Source organism: Chlamydotis macqueenii, chromosome 2, assembly GCF_036417535.1.
Source record: "Chlamydotis macqueenii isolate bChlMac1 chromosome 2, bChlMac1.mat, whole genome shotgun sequence".
In the NCBI taxonomy this organism is placed as follows: domain Eukaryota; kingdom Metazoa; phylum Chordata; class Aves; order Otidiformes; family Otididae; genus Chlamydotis; species Chlamydotis macqueenii.
The window spans coordinates 5,603,053-5,623,368 of NC_141557.1; the positions used below are offsets into that span (position 1 = coordinate 5,603,053).

General features: G+C 41.7%; 1 protein-coding gene across 2 annotated transcripts in view; it reads left to right on the forward strand.

Moving 5' to 3' along the window:
• Nucleotides 1–20,316, forward strand: part of LOC104486892 (sodium channel protein type 5 subunit alpha-like) — a 176,026-nt gene that overhangs the window by 36,365 nt on the left and 119,345 nt on the right. For both annotated transcript variants that reach the window (XM_086741777.1, XM_086741776.1), the window contains exons 7-9: nt 2,665–2,728; nt 14,812–14,953; nt 16,566–16,763. In XM_086741777.1, the coding sequence (XP_086597903.1) occupies nt 2,665–2,728; nt 14,812–14,953; nt 16,566–16,763 (404 nt within the window). The remainder of the gene's footprint in view (nt 1–2,664; nt 2,729–14,811; nt 14,954–16,565; nt 16,764–20,316) is intronic.

Below are 20,316 nucleotides of genomic sequence, written 5' to 3' on the forward strand. Positions count from 1 at the left end.
ACAAACATCATTGTTTCGGCTTGATTTTACTTTAAAAATTGAAAAAAATCTAATATGGAGATTTTCAGATTTGTTTTCCTGTTTTGTTTCCCACTAACATGCAAAAGTTGTTTTGTTTTGTCTGTTTTTTTTTTTTTCACGGAAAAAAAACTAATTGGAATCTTCCAAGGTAATGAAGAAGTCATTGTGTCTTCAGGTGGTATTGATCAGTTTGAGCCATTTATGTTGCAGCGAGAAAATCCTACTGTAAATGAAAAAGGAGTTTTATATTTTTTGTCCATATTAGGGTTAACTGATGGAAAGCTGAGGTTAATATGGGTTAATATGATACCAGCGTGATTTGTTCTTAAAAGCAAGAGTGATGACTGTTTGTGTCTTAAAGACCTCTGATTGCCCGGCATGCTTGATCGAAATCCAAACCAACTTGCTTTGAATGAAAAACTGATTGTTGTGCGCGTTTCTGATAATGCAGCAATTTGTCTCCTTGGGTATAATACTCTAATCCCCTCTTCATTTATCAGTAGGAAATCAGTAATTCAGCTCTTCCTCCGTCTGAGGTTTGGCACAGTAGCTGTGACACTATCGCATGGTTGCAGACTCCGTGGTGAGGACATCCCCTTCCCAGCAGCATCTATGCACTGGTTCCTCAGCATGCATTTCGTAGTGCTCTTTGGCACCTACCCTATTGCTTGGTTTAGAAATGTAAATATTTAGGTTAACAGCAGACATCAGAATTTTTTCTGTTCTTGAGATTTTAAGTTTCTTGTTTGCATATAGAGTCTGCTTTTCCTCCTTTCCTCTATTCTTTGACTCTGTTCTCATCTTCCCACTGAGTTGGCCTGGAGGTCTTGGTTTGATCTTCAACCAGTACTGTGCTCCAGAGCTTCAGTCATCTCTTTAAGAAAGTGGTCAACACACAATGCCAGATCTATGGTCTTAATATTTGCGGTATGAAAAGTTGCAATTCCCAGGGAGTAGAACATCTTTGTCAAGTTCAGGGTACCCCATACGGTGATCATTTCATAACAAGTTGCAGAACCTCTGCTGTTGTTCTTCTGTCTCTTATCTTGTGGTTGTGCCGTATTTCCTCTGTACTGCAGAGTCTGATGGGTTTGTGTCACTATGTAACCCAAATAAGATGCCATCTGTCCTGAGAAAAGCAGAAGTGGAGGATGAAGGGAGATGGAAGACATGGCATCCTTCCCCCATTTGTGGTGACGGATCACAGATCTTTAACCATACTGAAAACCTGGGTGTTGCTGTCACTCAAGATGTTTCTGTAGAAAGCCCACATGCGAGACAAAGCAGAAAAGCATATGGTCTGAGCAGGATGTATGCTCTGATAACTTGTGAACACCATCATGTGCCCTCGTAACCACAAGCTCATGGACGGTAATTCCCTCTTGGCTTGCAGCAGGGCCGGGCTTTTCCACTGCTCACAGCTTACTGAGAAAGCCACAGCACATCTGTTCAGTGGCTTGAGCCACTGAGCATTCTTTGCATAGCCTGCCTAGATAAGCTGTCACTCTTGATTTTTAAAACATTTCACAACAGAGGGTTAGCCTAGAATGGAGAACCTCTTCTGAGCATCATCTGCTCACAAAGACATGCTACGTAAGGCTGCTACCATCATGTCTTATGTCCTCTGCTGCAGCAAAGCACACTGGCATATCTACCCTCCATCAGCCATCTGCTGTCCTCTCTTTTGCATTTATTACTTTTCTTGATCAATGCTTTTATCTGATCTTCCATGCTGCCGTTCAGGTTTTAGAGATGCTCCTTAGAATATCTCTCTTCTTCAGACTCTCTGGAAGACTGATTTTGCTTATCCTTTTGAGAGGATGTTGGCCTCCTGAATGTTAGACTTTGTTGGCTGGGGATAGAGGAGAGAGCGTGTACCCAAAGGCTCTCGTTAGTCTAGGGATGCTAATTTCCTTAAGCCTCATTGATAGTCAACCGGGGAATGATCCAGAGTACTTAAATTTAGTTTGCTTCTCTGAGTTTCCCTCGAGAACTGTCTGTCTCTCTCCATTGCCATTACAGATGACTGTGTTGATAAATATTTGTCTTTATGAATACTTTTTTATTTGTTTGCTCTTTAATGGGTGCATTTTTCTGTTTCTTTTGCTTTATACTGTATGTTTTCTATGCTGAGCAGAATCCACCAGATTGGGGGAGTGGGCTACTTTGCGTTATTACTTTTTGACTTTTAGCTGGTTGCATTTTTAATCTATGAGTCAGGAATTTCCATCACAAACTTCAATAAATATATATCACATCAGTGTAGAGCCTAAAAGTTAGGAGCAACCTTATGGTTTGGTTTCACCCCATCATGCTGTGCTGATTCAGTAACAGTGTTCTCGGCTAGAACAACCCAGGACATGGCTAGATGATGTTTCCTACAAACATTGCCCACAGCCCTGCTGCCACCTTATTAAACTGATCACATTCAGAATACAAACAGCAAGTGCTTAAAGAACTTTGAAAAAATTTATTTATTTCTACGACATATAAAAGTGAAATTTAGCAAAACAAAACAAAAGCATGCTGTTCATCTCTCAGTTACCACCCCAATTGAACATGCTGGTTAGTGGATAATATTTGTGAATGTTAGCATTCCCAGAATGTACTTGTTAAAAAGCCATTTCTCTATTTCTCTTGCAGTGAACTATTTCATAAAAAATGGTACAGAAGATGTGTTACTGTGCGGCAATAGCACTGATGCTGGGTAAGTGCTTTAAAAATATCTTCACTTCTGGTTTGGTTTTGGGGTTGTTTTTTTTTTTTTTTGCTATGTTTTCCTTCAGTTCTGTCCACTTCTTAACAGCATGAAGTACATATTTCAACTTCCTTGTGTCAGTAGTAATAGGAGAGAGGATAATGACAATCTTGTGCATAGTAATACAATTTTCTGAACTGCAGGGAAGAGAAGTTTGTGTGTGTCACTTATTGTCCAGAATCTTTAGGGGCCTTATGATTGTTCTTTTTCAATACATTTAAATTTCTCGGTAAAAAAAAGCAGTGAAAACTAAGTAACACTTCGTCTGAGTGGAGAGTATTTTAAAGGAAATGAAAGAGGAATGGAAACAGAAAAGCTGGAGGGATCTAGACTGATGATGAATACTTGGCTTTTGGCGAAGGAAGATAAACAAATCAACAAATGCTAGTCCCCAAAATAACATAACTCAGTTTTGTGTTGTGATCTACATTGTACATGATATGTTTATAGACTACATGTGTTTCATTTTCTTAATGTACAGACAGTGAAGAGATCCAGAATAATTCCTGTCATATACTAACTCACTCTGCATACAGGGCTTTATTTGTATCCCCACCATCTGTAGATGCTAACGGTTCCTCCTGCATCCAGTCCCCACGGTCTAAGTGCATTGTCAGAGTGTCTGATTTTATTTGACAGACTCTCATGATCTTGATAGAAATGGAAGAGTTCAGATGGGATGAAGAGAGATGGGATCTTGTGTGGGCAGAGGAGATTGTGAGCCATACAAAGATTCTAGGCTGTTAGGAGTTGTGTGAAAAGGGAGAACAGACCTGAGAGTGGTGTGATGGATGAGCTTTTGATTTAAATATGTGAGAGTACTTGAACCAGAGCTGGATGGCCTAGGTCAAGTGAGGGGAGAAGGTGAGATGGTCTGCTTTTGGAGGGAGATGTTTTGAGTTTGTAGAACTAAATGTGGAAGACTGGAAAAAAAAAAAGGTTTAAATTAGGAAGAGTTCTATCTAAAAAGAGGCATGTGTGCACAGGGAGACAGCAGGAAGATGAAGGGAAGATAAAATCTAAACTTGCTTGTAGACAGGAGGGCGAGAAAAGCCATGGGGTCCTGCAGAGAGACACTTCACTTTCTGCTGCCATTGTCTATATCTCTATTTACATAAAACAAAGGGAAAGCTGACGTGTCAGCCTTCCCTCTGCATCTCTTGTGTGTCTGATCTGTATTGCCAGTCTAATTTAGACTGTAAGCTCCTTGGGCAGAGGGCCATGCTTTCTTCTTTGTTTGTTCCAAGGAAGGTACAATGTCAGCATTCATTAATTAAGTGCTTTGTTGATTGTAATACATTGCATTTATCCAGGCTCGGGCTGGGCTCCAAGACTACTGGGATGTTTCCTGGGGATCCCAGGATTTGGCAATCTACCTATGCTGGTGGACTTCAGCCTTTGCTAGGCAATAGGCAGTAATATTGAGGAGGAGGTGTTCCACACAGTGACAGTATTTTGCACATCATGAAATATTACATGTTGCTCTCCCTGATGACCGGAACTGTGGTGGTGGCTGGCTGCTAAGGTCATAAGCAATGTCAAAAGGGTTGATTAGATTACAGATTGTGAGGCGTAGTTTAGGGACTACTGCTTTGGAATTGGCCAAATGGTGGAAAGTTAAATACCAATCCAATATCCGTGGAGTATCTACATACTGGTAGCTTGTATGGATTTAAGGGTTGCATTCCAGCAAGGTATATTAGCAAAACCACTCTTATTTCCTTCCCTGGAAGGTGAATAAATTGCAATGCGTCAGAAAAAAAAAAGCTGTGATTGGAGAAAGCCTACAGCCGTGAAAGAGTCACAGCCTGAAACAGCCGCGGGAGAACTTGCAGGTCTCATATACAAGAGGAGGAAAATGCCACCCCCATGCCTAGAGTCCTAGTGTTTGTTTTGATAAATACATAAAAACAATGAGTGTTTGTGCCATTAAGCTTCCCTTTGTGCATCAGTTCTTTATTCTTCAGCCTTTCACTGTTTTAGTTAAGTGTTTAATACCACTGGGTAAGGTTTTATTTTACATGCCTAAAATGGGGAATAAATATTCCTACCTACACAGTTTTTTAGCTCAGGACTAGCGAGTGTTATCTCATCTGTTATACCTTGCACAGAGTTCCTGCCAGTCATCCTCTCCCGTTGTTTAAAGACATGAAGATAATTAGGAAGATGATCCTAAGGCCTCAAGGGACTTTCACAGTCATGTATTTCCACTTGTTAGGATGGAGAGACCATCATTCACAGGCTTATGTATGTAACAGAGTGGGATTTCTTTCCCCTTATCCTTCAGTGGTCAAAACCAAGAGGAAGGGCATTCAATAGTAAAACACAAAATCTGAATGCATGAGACCTCCCCTTAACAGGGGAGTTAACAGTGGATGCTTCAGATCGCCATTTCCCCATCTATTAGTAATGAAATTAATGACAAGTGAGGATGTTTAAGTTGGGAACACATGAAGGCATCAAGGAAGGGGGCAGAGAAAGGCAGTTGGCAAAGCTGTGTCTGAATGTTCACAGCATTTTTGGAGCGTGCCTCTGCTCCCAGTTTGGAGCTTGAATTTATGAGCCTCTGAAGTATACTGAGGACGCAAAGGAAATGTGAGGAAGGGTGGTATGATGTGTGTGCTCCTGGAGGGATTTGTTGTTAGAGTGAGGGATATCTGTGTTGTGGCCAGGATATTAAATCTCGCGGTAATTGACAAAGCCATTTTAGTGCATTTTTAAAAGCATGTTAATGACACTCTGAGGCTTGGCTGGTTGCTGTTATTATAAAAGAGTAAAAAAAAAAAAAAAAAGAGAGAAATCTAAATAAATCTACTATGGCAATTATTAGGTGATGAGACTCAGATGGTCTGATGTAAGAGAGGGTAGTGATGGAGACTGCAACCTGAGCTGGAGCAGCAGGCCAAAATCAGCAGGGAAATGATCATCAGTGGATGCTATATCTCAGACAACCTAATTATCTCCAAGGTGGGGGCTTTATTACATTACTAGGAGGGACTGTTTTCTGAACAAGCACCCAAGCTGCCAATAAAGCAGGAGGTAATGGATCTAGCTAATATTGATTCTAGCTCCGAAGGGATTTGAATAGATGTATGTCACTCAGCAGCAGCAAAGATTTCTCTAGTACTTTACCTGGCAGTTGGTAGAAAAAAAGTTTATGTATATTTTTAGGTATGCTCAAGCATCCTCAAGGAGCTACTTTAAAAATCACATTGCAGAGACATAGTAGGAATATTGGGGCTATGGCATTTTTCTTGGCTGCACAAAGACAAACCTGTCTGTGGGGTTTCCCATGTGATGGCTCAGAAGCTTCTTCACGATGCCTGAAATTTGATTTTTCTTCATTTATCAAATAAAACCTCGGTGTTGTTTTTCATTTTGTTTATCCAACTGCATTTTTCTCCTTGATGTACTGCAAGAATCTGCTTTGTGTTTACAAGGAACAAAGAGTCCAATGGAAGCAAGAACTAATTTTTGGAGTAGAGAGAAAATAAATGATTGTGATCAGAGATGTTCTGTGGCTCAAAGTGAACGCTAGTGACGTGTGCTCGATGTTTCACAACAGGCACATTCAGAGCACTACATTAACAGAAAAAATCCTCTGCTCTGAGATGTGTCACAGATTGGTCTAACACTGGAAGCAGTGCTAACAGGAAGGCTCTTTTAACAAAAAAAAAAGTGTTGTGTATTTGCAGAATTATTCATGTTTCTAGATGTGTTTCAGGGTTAGATTTGGTTGTTGGTTGGCTCTTTTTGCAATTTCAGCTTCTTTGATTTGATTAAAATAAATGGAGAAAGCTCAGATAGTCTGAGTTTCAAAGGGATTACAAATTCTATAAATTTACTTTTCAATTTAATTTCCAGTGTAGTACCTTATCCAATTTGGAACACCTTGTTTTAGCCCTGAGGATGGTCCAGTAAAGATCCAGTACAATGGTCAAATTGTACCAGACCTTAGCTAGGAGCAGAAGCCGAAAGCTTCTCTAGCCTTTGTGAAATCCAGTCTTAGCATCAAGTGGACTATGCTTTGCAAGAGCTGTCGAAGTGCAGGTGATAGCAAGTAGCACCATACACTTCCTATAATCAGGCGTTGTGGGCCTTTTGAAGGCACCTACCCTACTGTGTGAAAGTGGCCCTTGAGGGAAAAATTACCACATGTCCACAGATGAGTATTTATGGTGATAGTGCCAAAGGCATGGCCTGTAGTTGGACGCAATGCTTTAGGGTGTGCTCAGGGACCTACAGCAAGGACAAACCCAGGACTGCTGTGCCTGGCCCCAGGCAATGGGACATGGCCAACAGCAGGCAAGAAGCAAGGGGGCCTCCAAGGGCACTGCTGTTAAGAGGAGATTCAGTCCTGACCCCACCTTGAGACCCAATGCGGCATCCTGCTAGAGCACATCAGCCGTGCCTCCACCGGGCGTTGCCCTGCTGCTATGTCCAGACCAGATCTCCCAGTGAGTGGGCCGTGGGAACTGTTTCACGCCAGGTCACATAAACCTGCTGCCCATGCAAATATGGCTTGCTCCTTCTCCGTGACTATTGGAGACTATTTTGACAAAATGACCAATATTGCAGAGTCCCATGCTTCCCCACAGAGTGAAGACTTACAGGGGCTACAGCGGCTTGGAATTATCTGTCCACGAAAAAGGAAGGAAGACACATTTCAACTCTACAGCATTTCCACTTTTATCCAGCTGTAATTTCAGAGACATTTTTCTACTGTGTATAGACTGCTGTTTTTATTTCCTCTTCTGCCTGAAGGTTTGCAAGAGCAATAGAAACGGCAAGGAAATTTGTCCGTTAGGAGAAAGAGAAACAGACAAGATGCTATCAATGTACAAAGTAAACAAGCAGAAAAAAAAACCCAGAAACTTATGTTCATTCTTTTCACTTTTTCACTTGCAACTACAACAGGAAGCTGGCTTTCAGAAAAGTCTGCTTGTTTTAAGTCAAATGTGTCCCCTTTGGATCTCAAGGTCAGACTGCTTAATTTTTTTTTTTTTTTCCCTTTCAGAGGATATGTCCTATGTATTCAGTTCGCGGGCAGGAATAGTCTATGAGATCATACTGACAGAGAAAGCATATTTGCATTGTGTCTGTACTGATATTACCAAAAAGACTAGTGAACAGGAAGGAAAAGCAGCCAGTAAAGCTACTCCAGGATGCAACAAGAAAGCACCTTTGGCAACCGCATCCTAGTAACTGTTGCTATAGAAACTTTAGCTACCTTTATCCTCACTATGACCTTGATTTTTCTTAACAGGGTACATTAAAATAATGTACAGTGTGGGGCAAAATTCTGTATGATTTGGTAAATTCTACTGTCACTGAGCTTATTGCATATAAGGGATGAAGGAAGGACCATGTGGTGTAGCGCTCCTCAAAGTTTTTGTGTGAGTCCTAACTCTTTCTAAAATATCATCAGGAAAAAACTTTGTTTCCTTTCGTGTTGTGGCATTTTAGTCAGGTAATTAATAACAATACATAAAATGGCATCAGATGCCTATTTTCATTGTGACCCAGAATACCAAAAGCAACACTTTCATGGTAGGTTCTCCACAATGCCATCCCGTCAGCATACTCATTACGACATGTACAGTGATGCAGCACATTCATCTCTCTGAGCTACAGTAACATTCCTTTGCCTTTAAGCATCCTCCATGCCTGTCCTGGTTTTGGCAGGGATGCCGTGATTTAAAGTCCGTTGCAAAGGCTTATCACACGCCTGAAGGGCAGAGACGAAACACGCACGGAACTGAGGAGCAGCGCTGTATCAGATGCTTCCACCAAGACCACTTTGCCTCGCACAGCCCAGGGCTGCAGCTCTCGCCCAGCCGTTGGCAGGCAGAGAGCCTGGAACAATGCGGGCATCTGCCAGAAGAACATGTCAAACAGCATGCCCTCCCACAGCTCTTAGTCCCCTAACTACGAGCAAACATACCCAGTAACACAGCCCCAGCTGTGCTGGAAATTGTGGAACTGCACCAGAGAATAATGCACCCAGTGGGTTCCTTTATTCTGCTGCTGGCAATTAGGACCACTGCAGCTCTGAGTTGCCTGAATTTAAATCTGTATTATTATTTTTTTGTTGTTGTTATTATTTCTTGTTTTCTTAATATAAGAAGGCCCCAGATTCAGGCTATGTTGTGTCGGATGCTGGAGATGTACGGTGAGAAGAGCCCCTCAGCTTGGAGCGTTTGCATTTCAGAGACGCAAGTCCGTGACTGGGTGGGGATAAAGATGGTGCTCAGATGGCTTAGTTGCGTACACGTACTCCTGGGGAGTGACAGGAATGGGCCAGGTCAGGAGAAACAACCAGTTGCAGGTGATCTCTGGACTAGCTAACTTTGTCAGGCAGATTGTGATCTGGCAGTGTGTGTTTAACGTGCTGCATGAATGGGTCCACCACAGGGAACGGGCTCCTGGGGAGCTTTGGCGTGTGCTTAGTGGCTAGTGTGTCCGTAACCCTCGCCAAATTCAGTTCAGTGGGATACAGTTGGCTGACGAGTGGAAAAGTCTGCAGAGGCTGATGGAGCAAGGAAGGGGATAGGATTCCCAAATGTGACTTCTTCAAATGTCACCAAAGTGAGGATGTTTTGGAAAGAATTAAGAGTGTTTTTTAAACCACCAGAACTAAAAATCTAATTACACCCCAGATTAGTAAGCAGTATTAACAAACGTGTTAACAACCTTCGTGCCATACAGCATACCTTAAATGAATTTGACTTAGATTCTGATGTAAATGGCATAAACTTTTCCATCTACTCTGTGTTGGTTACAGTGGCACAAGAATGAGAGTGGCTTGCTCGTGGTGAGAGAGCCTCTCACTCAAGTATGAGAAAAACCACAAAGCAAGTATATCACCTGAAAGATGCTGCAGGGGCTGTGGGCGTAACTTTATATGTTATACAGGCTTAGGGCAACAATACCAGTCCCCACTCGGAGGGATCAGTTGTGTATTTGGAAGATCATGTCTCTGGTTAAACAGCAGCAGTAGGGATTAAATCCAAATCCACTCAGTTCTTAAGGATGGGTAGTATTACCTCTTAGTCAAAGCTGTAATAAGCTCATCAGCCACATCAGAGAAGCAGACTGACTATGGGCTACAGTCTTTGCTAAGCAGTAATCTATCGTTACGTTTATGATTATAAATTATTGCCCTACATTTTGTTTCATGGGTTATGCAGAAGAGTAGCCCTGCTCATGGGCACCTCCTTCTCTTTGCTCCCAGTGCCAGCATCTGGTCGATGTTGCTCTTTATTCTGAGTTCTTCTTATTTTTTTTTCCTGTGATTTTTCATCGGATTTGCTTGCACTTCCTTCCTTTCAGACTATTGTAAACCTTTGCTTTAAAAAATGCCCTTCAAATTCTCTCTGACCCCTTAGATGCCTGGAGTGAGAGCTGCTGGGGGCTCCTGGCCAGACCCATCCAACATGAAGCATGCAACTGCGAGCCAGATGTTGGCTCTTAGATTGTAATTAATAGGGAATTGTAACTCAGACCCTCTAACCATGATTAGTCTTTTACACAACAAAACAAGAAAGAGCAGGGGAACAAGGGCAACCTGTGACTTTCAGGCAGACTGAGCACCCGCTGACAGCAACACTTGGTTTTGGATGGGGTGCTGCTGCCTTTCAGCCCCTTTCTCCTACGTGCCCTGTTGCCTTTACAACATCCATTAAAAAAAAAAAAAAAAAAAAAAAGCCCTGTTTCAGTATGGGTAGTTTCATCTTGTCAGGTAGGAGTAAATGTCAGTCTAAGGATCTTTATCCATTCCCCCTCAACCACTGCACAGTACGCACTCTTTGACTGCTCATCTTCTCCCTCAAAGCAAAGGCAAGTGAGAAAACAAGGGAAGTGCAGAGAAAAGCACTCAGGCCTGCGACCTAAAAGAGATCTAGGCATCTCCTCTCTGATCTGAGGACTTCAGCATGAAGAGGCAGGTTGAGGAAGACTCTACAGTGCACATCAACAAGCCTTGGAGGCCACGGGCACCGTCCATCCTTCCAGCTGCTACTGCTGGGCTTTGACATCCCACCTTGCTCACCAGGCTGGTTTCCATTCCTCTAGAATTAGCTGTGTGCCAACGACATCACCTATAAATATTTCAGCTTGATTTCTGCACTCTTGGGCTTAATTGGTGACCTAAGCAGAAACCCTAAGGGGTCTTTACATTTTTGGTTGTTGTTTTTTTTTTTTGGTGTGTCTGTGGTGTGCACTTTATCTCCCATTGTTGCTTCTTTCATAAGCAATTCAGCGTAGCAAGCCATAGCGTGTCTTTATAACCTAAACCAAAGTGCAGCTTTTCCCGTACAGATGTTGTAGCTGACACAGCAGCTGTTTGCTGGTAACACATGGATGACTCTCCCTGTATTTTCAGGGCCTGAGTATTACAATCCGGCACATGGTTGTTTTACAAATCTTTCGCTGCACAACCCTATTGGCCGCCACAGCCTGGATCAGCAGGTTACTTGGCTCGCCTAGATTAAACCCTTGAGCCAGAGCATTTTGTAATTATGCCCCTCAGCTACAACTCTCTGGCATTCCCAATCTGTGTTACTTAAAACAAAGCTGTTTCTTATGTTCTTTAATTTCCTGTACCAATGCCAGCTTACAACGGTGATTACAGCCTGATGGATAGGTAGGTGGACTGATGCTTTTAACTTTTCTGAATCAATGACACTAATTTTATTGTGATCAATTGAACGGCATCCTGTGAGGCTCCTGTGGAGGAGGTTATATTTATGTAGCTTCTTGTTGTTGCCCATCCCTGTGCATCAGAGCAGAGTGCAATCCTGTGAAATGCTTGCCTGAGGTAAAAGAAGCTAAACAGTTCGCTAAAAAATCTGAAAGAGAAGGCTTCATATTATACATTGAAGACGCTTCAGCAAAATCTTGAGACTCCTTAAAAAAAATCCTCAGAGGAAATGGTGTCAGCTGCAGAATAACATTCTCATGTGAGAGTCTTACACCTAAATTCCTGTGGAGTGTTTTTCTGGAAAGCAGCATTTTGTTTTCCTCTCAGCGTTTTTCACGCATTCCTGTACCCCATGGGTTATCGCTGCTGTCAGCTACAAAAGAGGGTGAGCAAGAATGAGTTGAAAAGTAGGATATTTTGTCTCAAGTGTCTAGTCGCAATAAGAAGGATGTGAGCTAACATTAATAACACTTTTGAGCTGGAGTTGATGCTTTTCATGCTGAAGACACCTCGTTTGAATGCTCTTATACCTGAGCATAATATTAGAGAACCGCGTACACTCACTGCGGAATCAGACAGATCTTTTCACACCAGCAACCTACTGCTGAGTCAAAAAGGTTTTAGTGACACATAAAGACAGAATGAAACATGAAAAAAATACTGTGTTATAAACAGAAAATATTAATCTGAGGTGCTGTTGCTGACTTTCAGAGTCAGAGGAGTTGCATCTCCATGTCCTGGGGCTTTCCAAGCAGTGGTGGTAAAGTGCTTTGAGCAGGTCCTCTAATGTTCTGCACCAAAACAGAGTTTTCCCAGAAAGTGACATTGGCAGCGAGCCTAAGAATGACTCTGTAGCCTCTAATCTTGTGGTGCCAAGAGGTTCCCATGAAAATATATCAAAGCGCAGTGCTCCTGATATCTCCTTTCTTTCAGACTCTTCTGTTCAAAATGGCAGAGATTAAGAGATTTATCATATTGAAATTAATGGCAAAATTTCCATTTTGCCTAAGATTTTAGGCAACTTCTTCTAGATGAAACCAAATTTCCAACTGATGGCCCTGCCTAGGCTTAAGTTCACCATTAAAGTAATCACCATCAAGTTTCTCACAGCTGTATTCAGATGTTTCAGCCGTTAGTAATAATGTTTAAATATGAGCAGTGAGACCAGCTCAATGGAAGGGATTAGTCTTTTGTGGAAGACTAAGGAAAGCCTGTCCACCTCTGGACGTGATCACTCACTTTCCAGCCAAGCACAGTGTGTGAGTGGGGATATTCGTGATGTCTATGCCAGAGAGTGACAGCAGATGCTGCCTTTGGGAAAGAGGAGATCTCGTGAAAAGACTACCTCAAAAAAGGACATGGATATACAAGATATTCGATGTGCGTCTGCGTATTTTAGGAGAAAAAAACTGAGATTTCTACATTTTATTCTCTTCTCACTCAGTAATGTTACTGTAATTTTTATTCAAACGTGGCTCTTATCAGGAAACAATAGGTAGTCAAAGTAGGAAAGATCTAGAAGGAGGCATTTCTAGGCTGGCAGGGAAAAAAATTAGAAGTGTTCTTTCTTTTTCTTTCTTTGTGAGATGTAGTTACTATTATCTGAATTCTGAACCGATACAAACTAACCTGGCTCTACCTAAGCTGACAGAATCACTTATATTCTCACTTGTGTGTTACATTTAATTCGTTAAACATCAACTGTTCTTCTTCATTTTTTTTATTGCCTTTCTGAAGACTACTGCAAACATATGCACACATTTTGCAATGCTTCAGCACTCCTTTTTTCAATGTTCAAAGCAGACTTACTTAAAAATCTGTGCTTGACTAATGATATTAAATTAAGCTTCTTAAAGTGTTGTTGACTGTCTAATGTTGGTAGCTGACACGATAGATTTGTGTAACTTCAAAATCTACAGCAATATAATTTTCATCTCGACATGCGATACAGACTTGCTATCTTGTGCTTTAGAAATTTTTTTTTATCAGTGTAAAGTTGATATTTAAAAAAAAAATCCTTGATTGTCATACTGAAACATACTCTGCCTTCTCAGGAGTCGATTTATTTTTTGTGTGTCATTTTAAAAATTAATTTTATTTATATTACTGCTTTACATTTCAATTTGTGGCAATATACTGCTTTGGTAGGAAAAAAAAAAGCAGTGATCAAAACACTCTATGGATTTTTGCTGGGAGAAAAAAAAAAGTTGAAAGCTGTACACATTGGACACACTCTACATGACTGGTGATGTGTCTGAAATGGCTGGATATTACAATAACCATCCTATCCAAAGGCAGTTCAGAAAACTTCCTCCATCTGACAGGCAGAATGTCAAGCTCGCCCTCTGCCAGGACAGGGCATATTGCTCTGTTATCAAAACACTGCCTGGATGTTGGTCTCTCTCAATGTCTCTGAACGGAAGGTAGAAGAGATGTTTGGTCAAACAGCTGCCCTCGCTCCCAGAACGGTGCAATGTGATTACTCAAAAGATCTCACACCTATTGCACTGTTCTGTGACAGAGGACTGCTCCTTGACCCAAGATCTCTTCTACCTTGTATTTCACTTGGTGATGCAGTTCATATTTAAATAATACCACCGAGAGCATTCGTCTTCTCTTCTGGCATATGTGGCTGGAAAATGACTTGTAAAGGGTCTCAAAGTTTAATGTGAGCCAGTGAAATTCGTGCTACCTGTGTGCCATTTAATACATGAATCTGCAAGGCACACAGGGAAAACATTTTCCTGGCAGAAACAGAAAAAATGTCATGACCCCAGACTATGACAGTGAGTGGAACAAAGGGCTGGGTTTCTTAGATTAAAGATTTAGTCCTTGCAGGGGGTGAGTGGAAGGTCAGGCGTAGTGAGCAATTGAGAAGGTGCTCAGATGGCACACACTGATGTCATCCCGCCAGTGTCTGATTATGTAACTGGAAAAGCAGGTTCGCCATCACAGTATTACCCACAACTGTAACAGGAGACAACAAGTTTATGATTCTTAATTAGGAATAAGTACCAAGAGAAATCATATTTAAGTCCCCCTTAGGCACCTAATTCTGGTCTATTCCAAATATCTGAAATGCTAGGCACTCACTTGCCATTGTTGCTCGAGCTATGGTTACCATTTTTCAGTTTATCCTTTCAAAGGAAAAATAAGATTGCGAAGATCATTGGTATTGTGTAGTTAGCACCCGTCCCCTGCATTTTCACCTAGTGGAGGTATTTACCTTTGAGCATCTGTGCTCTTAACCAAGAGCATTCAATACATTCCATCAGAAATCTGTTTCTTCATGCTGAAGCTGCCTATGATGTATGTCTGTCATGTTTTACAGCACTTGCCCTGAGGGATATATATGTCGGAAGGCTGGGGAAAATCCTGACCATGGTTACACAAGCTTTGATACTTTTGGCTGGGCCTTTCTCTCTTTGTTCCGTCTTATGACTCAAGATTATTGGGAACGTCTTTATCAACAGGTATAAGATTGGGAGTTTTTACTGTTAAAAATATAAAATAAACACATAACTTTGTTAAGTTATAGATTAAATAATTCAAGACAAGAAAGAATTGCTGGTTATTAGGTAAATTGTCTTGTGTCTATTGTGAACAAGGACCATCAGTTGTTACAATTAATTTCTTTCCTTAGGAGTGATGCTAGCAGAAGACATTAGGCTGACTGTTTGGGGAAAGGGGGGAAAATTGGTACTGAGAGAAAGACGCTTTGAGTGGGTACTTTACATGAATCTGAAGAAAGTTCACTACCTAGTGAAGATCACCACATAATGACTTAATGATTTTTTTTTGTGGCTGCCGTAACATGAACTTATCTTTTGAGCTCAGCTCAAAAAAAAGGACTAGAAAAGCACCTGAGTTCTTGGTGTATCTGTTTTTGCAAGGCATGGTAATGAACACAAATTCGGCAGATGGCAAGACTACCTGCTAACTTTCAGTTCTCCCTGCTCCAAACTTTTCATCATGGACAACTTAGAGTCAACTTCCAGTAATGTGTGCGAGGTGGTCTGCTAGTAAATGCTTATTTTAGCATCTGTTTCCTGAAATGTATGCAAACTCTGAAGAACTACATGTGATAGTTTGGTACTATTTAAATGCTGTGCCGATGAAGATTTACTTCTGCATCCCAAAATTGCAAAACCAGAGCATGCTCGTAAGGAAGTCAAGGTAGCTAGTGCTGACAGATACTACCCTGAAGGTGCTGAAGTAGATATCTTTGAGGGTACTGGAGATTTAAGGTTCACATGCATCCAGTTATACAATTTCATTTCAGGAAAATGCAAAATAATGACATTGAAGATTCTTTAAACAACTATATTCACTTACTAGGCACAAAGCTGCATGTACAACTCTGGAAGGCTGAAACTCTGATGGCAAATAAGGGTGAACATCAGTCCCTTTTGTTATTTGACCTTATAATACCACACCGTGGTTTTCTATCACTAGCTTCAAGTAGTTGACCATGGGATGTATCTGTAATTTCAGCTCAGCCTGTTACCCTAAATTCCAGTTAGGCCTATAAATCTGGTGGAGAACCAGGCAATACAGTCAACAGCACCCAAGGTTTGGTTGTTCTTATCCTGAGGCAGATGTCTAAATAACTTTCAAATGAGTTGCACTCCGCAATTATCTTTTTTTCTCCCTACTGACTGTAAAGGACCTAGGCTGTAGACATCTGAAGGGATACAACATGAATCCCACTTGGAAAGGTCCTGTGCACTGGGAAAAAATAAGTTGAGCTAAGTGGGGGGAGCTTTCACTGCAACTGATTGTAAGATTATCTAGTCTCAAAGAAAACCAGCAGAGATATTTGGTAAGGGAGAAAAGCATTCTTGTTTTAAAAATGAATTACTGCAAGGCACATAATTTTTGACTAAGGTATAAAAATTTATTGATGAGAAGCTTATTTCCTTGCACGTGGTTGTCGTTTGCCATCAAAGAGATTCAGTTCAGGGTATTAACAAAGGCTGAATTCAATTATATTGTAAATCTCAGTTTTGTTTTGTTTTTTTTTAGTTATTTTAAAAAAAAAAACATTGTAAACAAGTGTTACTGATTTTACTTTTGTGCTTACAGACTCTCAGATCCGCTGGGAAGATCTATATGCTTTTTTTTATGCTAGTCATCTTTCTGGGCTCATTTTATCTGGTCAACCTGATTCTGGCTGTTGTGGCCATGGCGTATGAAGAGCAGAACCAAGCCACTATTGCTGAAACAGAGGAGAAGGAAAGAAAGTTTCGGGAAGCCATGGAGATGTTAAAGAAAGAGCAAGAGGTCAGTAAACTATGTGGCATGATTAGCCTTGGGTAACTTGAACAGATGGTACCTTGAGATTCTTATTCTCTTTATTTTACATTTATATGATAAACAAAGTAGGAGTTTGCTTGAAAGCAGCTTAATGTTTATTGTCCTGGACAGAGTTATTACAATGCTTTCTAAAAATCAAAATGATGACTCTTCCTGTCAGGATTGGGGCCATTTAGGGTTTACATACCCAGAGTTGTATTGGTTTGACTGTACCACGTATGCCAGCAGAGGAGTTGATATCGGTTGGCATGTAAGACATTTTAATTGTGGTATAACTACATCTGCGTTTCAGCACAGAGCAGCTATTCTGGTAGCTCGGCCATAGACCCAGCTGAACTTCTTCCACCACAGCTTTAGCTCATGTTCATTTTGTCACTGTCTCATCCAAACTGCCATGAATATCCAGCTGTCCAATAATGAAGATAAAGATGTAGGATAACCTGTCTGGAGCACGTAGGACTTCATACCTGAACAAGTAAACAGGCAGGTCTTGAGGTTAAGCTTTGCAAATTATGCGAAGGATATGGATTTAATGTTGTGCTGTAAGTTTAAACAAAACAAGGAGGACAAATGGTGGATGTAGCCATACAGCCTTAGTAGCACCAGTTAATTTGCCTGTGGTTTGTGTGGGGTAGAAATCCTTTGTTAAACAGCTGAAGAGAACATTTTAGGTGCTGTGAGCAAGAAGACAATAAGAAAATTAGTCTGAAATAACACGTAGCACTGCAGTTGAGAAAAATAAATCCTTGATACACAATATAAACTAATATACATAATTTTCTTTTGGTACATGTGGCTTCAGGGCCTAATCCAAAGCCCATTTAAATCCTTGGAAAGAGAATAGAAAATGCAATTCACCACTGACAAAGTGCTACTAGAGGCTTATACATCATTTAAGTCCTTTTAAAGATCCTCTTTGATAGTTTAAGTAATAGGTAAATGCAATTTAGTTTATGTACAGGCGCTTTGAGCAGAGTAACTTTCTGCCATAACCTAAGGGAGCAAACTGAGCTCCAACTCGTACCTATTTTATACAAATTTTCATGTGTTTTGACTCCAGCTGAGCTCTTCCTAATAACAATCAACTTTGGTAGCCCCAGCTATAATTAAAGATATTTAAGAATTTCCTTTTGAAGGCTGTGATTTCAGTTGAGTTTGTGTGTACACAAAAAAGGAACATTAAGCCCTGAAAGTCAGAATGTGTCAAACTGAAGGTTGCTCCTGAAAACCTAAATTGTTCTCATTTGTCTATGTGCTTTGTAACATAGCCTTTTCTTAGCTGACCATGTCTCATTTTTCCTGCGCCCTGCTCAGTACAAAGGGTGGACAGTGCATGACTCAAGAGCAGCTCTTCACTTTCTCATCATTTGTTCTGTGGCCTTAGGCCAGCTCAAGCAGACTTCCCGACTCAGGCATTCAAAGCCTGCTTCAGAGACAAAATGACTAACATTGTCAGAGGTTTTTCCGAAACCGCTGTGTGCTTCAAAAATTTGGATTTGTATTTGCAGTACTCCTGGAGAATTATCCTCATCTGATGGAAAGGCAATTTAAGAGTAGGGCAATTGGGGTCCCTCGTGTTCACTAGTGAAGCTCATTATTTCTACAAATCAGCCCCCAACGTTTCAAATCATACCTCCGGAAGAAGAGGCTCAGGAAAGTAAACTGGGTGGCTGCACCATGAGCTTTCAGATGTCCTCAAGTGTCTCATCCCAGTCACAGCTACTCAGTTTTAATCTTGCTCTCCAAATCCTTATCAAGATCTTGGTTTTCACTTTCTCGCTGTACCACTAAGTTCTTCCCTCAAGTCCTATCTCCTGTCTGGAGCTCGTGTGAGCCAACCTTCTCTCCCATCCTTCAGCCACCACCCATCCTTGACAGACGTGCTTGGTCCCCTACTCCTTTCCTGTCCCTGGGAGTTACCACAGCAGCTCACGGCTTGCAATGCCTGAGGGACGCGACACGGTCCAGCCACAGGAAGCCAGCCAGAGAGGGTAGATAGGCAGGATGTTGGGACATTTCCATACCCTGAGAAACAATTTAGCCTAAATCCCTTTTCAACAACTGAGAAAGGTACGGCAGGAGCATTTCAACCTAAGCAATTGGTAAGAAAATGCTAAGAAACTGAAAACTAGATTATTTTTTCAGTAAGAGTACAGCATGCTTAGTAGCACATCCTACAATATTTTCTGGATCAATAGAATATGATGGCAATCAGAAAGGAAAACTGAGACTCTTTAGACCAGCTTTTACGTTGTGCAGTATAAAGAGAGCACAAATATAACTGATAGGCCTGCTTGGGGACTATCAGTCAATTTACACAATTGGTCTAACACGTTCCTAAACCTGAACTTAAGACTTGCTGAATCTTTATGAAGAGATGGCACCTCAGCATAGCAATTAAATCAATTGACTCAAAAAAAAAAAAAAAATTGAAAAAAAAAAAAAGAAAAAAAGAACAGCCTAGACCGGTGTCTGAGCCCTCCTCCTCTCTGCTCTAAGCAGCTTGCTCATGAAAGGTATTTCCCACAGGAATTAAGTTTTGTTGTGCTCTCAGCTTGATAGAGCTACCGCTACTCCTTGAAATACATGATTGATTCTTTACATGACTGTTAAGTGCCTTCCCTTTCCTTGGACTGATGCCTGTGGGAGGAAGGGAGTATTTTGCTGCGGAGAGCTGATTGCCTGTTTGATTCTAGTGGCTTACAGACAATAGCGCTGAGGATTCATCCTTTTCTTCTGTTCTGGGAACCTGGAGAGGCTTTTTAATTTTTTTTTAATTCACTCGCTTTATGTATTTCGGCTGGGGGCTTGTCTCCAGACCACTGGTGTGGCTACCGCTGAGACGCCAGCACCTCCAAACCTGACCTCGTGCTTTGTGCTCAGAGTCCCCTCGCTCCTCCCGCCCGCACCAAGGATGGGGACCCAGCATGCCAGCATGGGCTGCGCCTTCCTCCCTGCACCTATCAATTCTTCCTCCCGGCTGCTCGTTCGCTTCCAAGGCTGCGACTTTCTGCGCTCAGTCTTTCGCATTCGGCTTCTGCTGGGTTCCTAGCAGTTGCTCTGTTATCAGCCAGCTCCTGCAGCGATCCCACCAGATAGCCAGCGCAGCACCAAAGCACGCGCCAAAGCCCAGCTTATCTCCAGTTAAGCCCACGGTTTTCTCTTTGCATCTCTGATTATAGCTGTCTGCGACGCTACTTGGGAGAAGTGTTTACAAAAACGTGCCAGCTGAATTGCCCGCTGTTCCTAGCATCCCTCTGTGACAGGGGAGGAAAGCTCCTGGCAGCCAGCTTGGCTCCCCTCCTCTCCAGCCCCCTCCATCCAAGGGGTTGAAGCCCAGGGGGGGCTTAGTCTGATTTTCCCCAGTTTGAGGTTTTTTTTGACCGGCACCAGAAGCGTTACTCCAGAGAGCGTATGCAGCCTACACCTGCAAGTGCGTGCACACAGGCTGTTGCTCTCATGAAATGTCGAAGGGTCTTGATTGTGAGCTCTGCATAAATCACGTTATTTTATGCAGCCA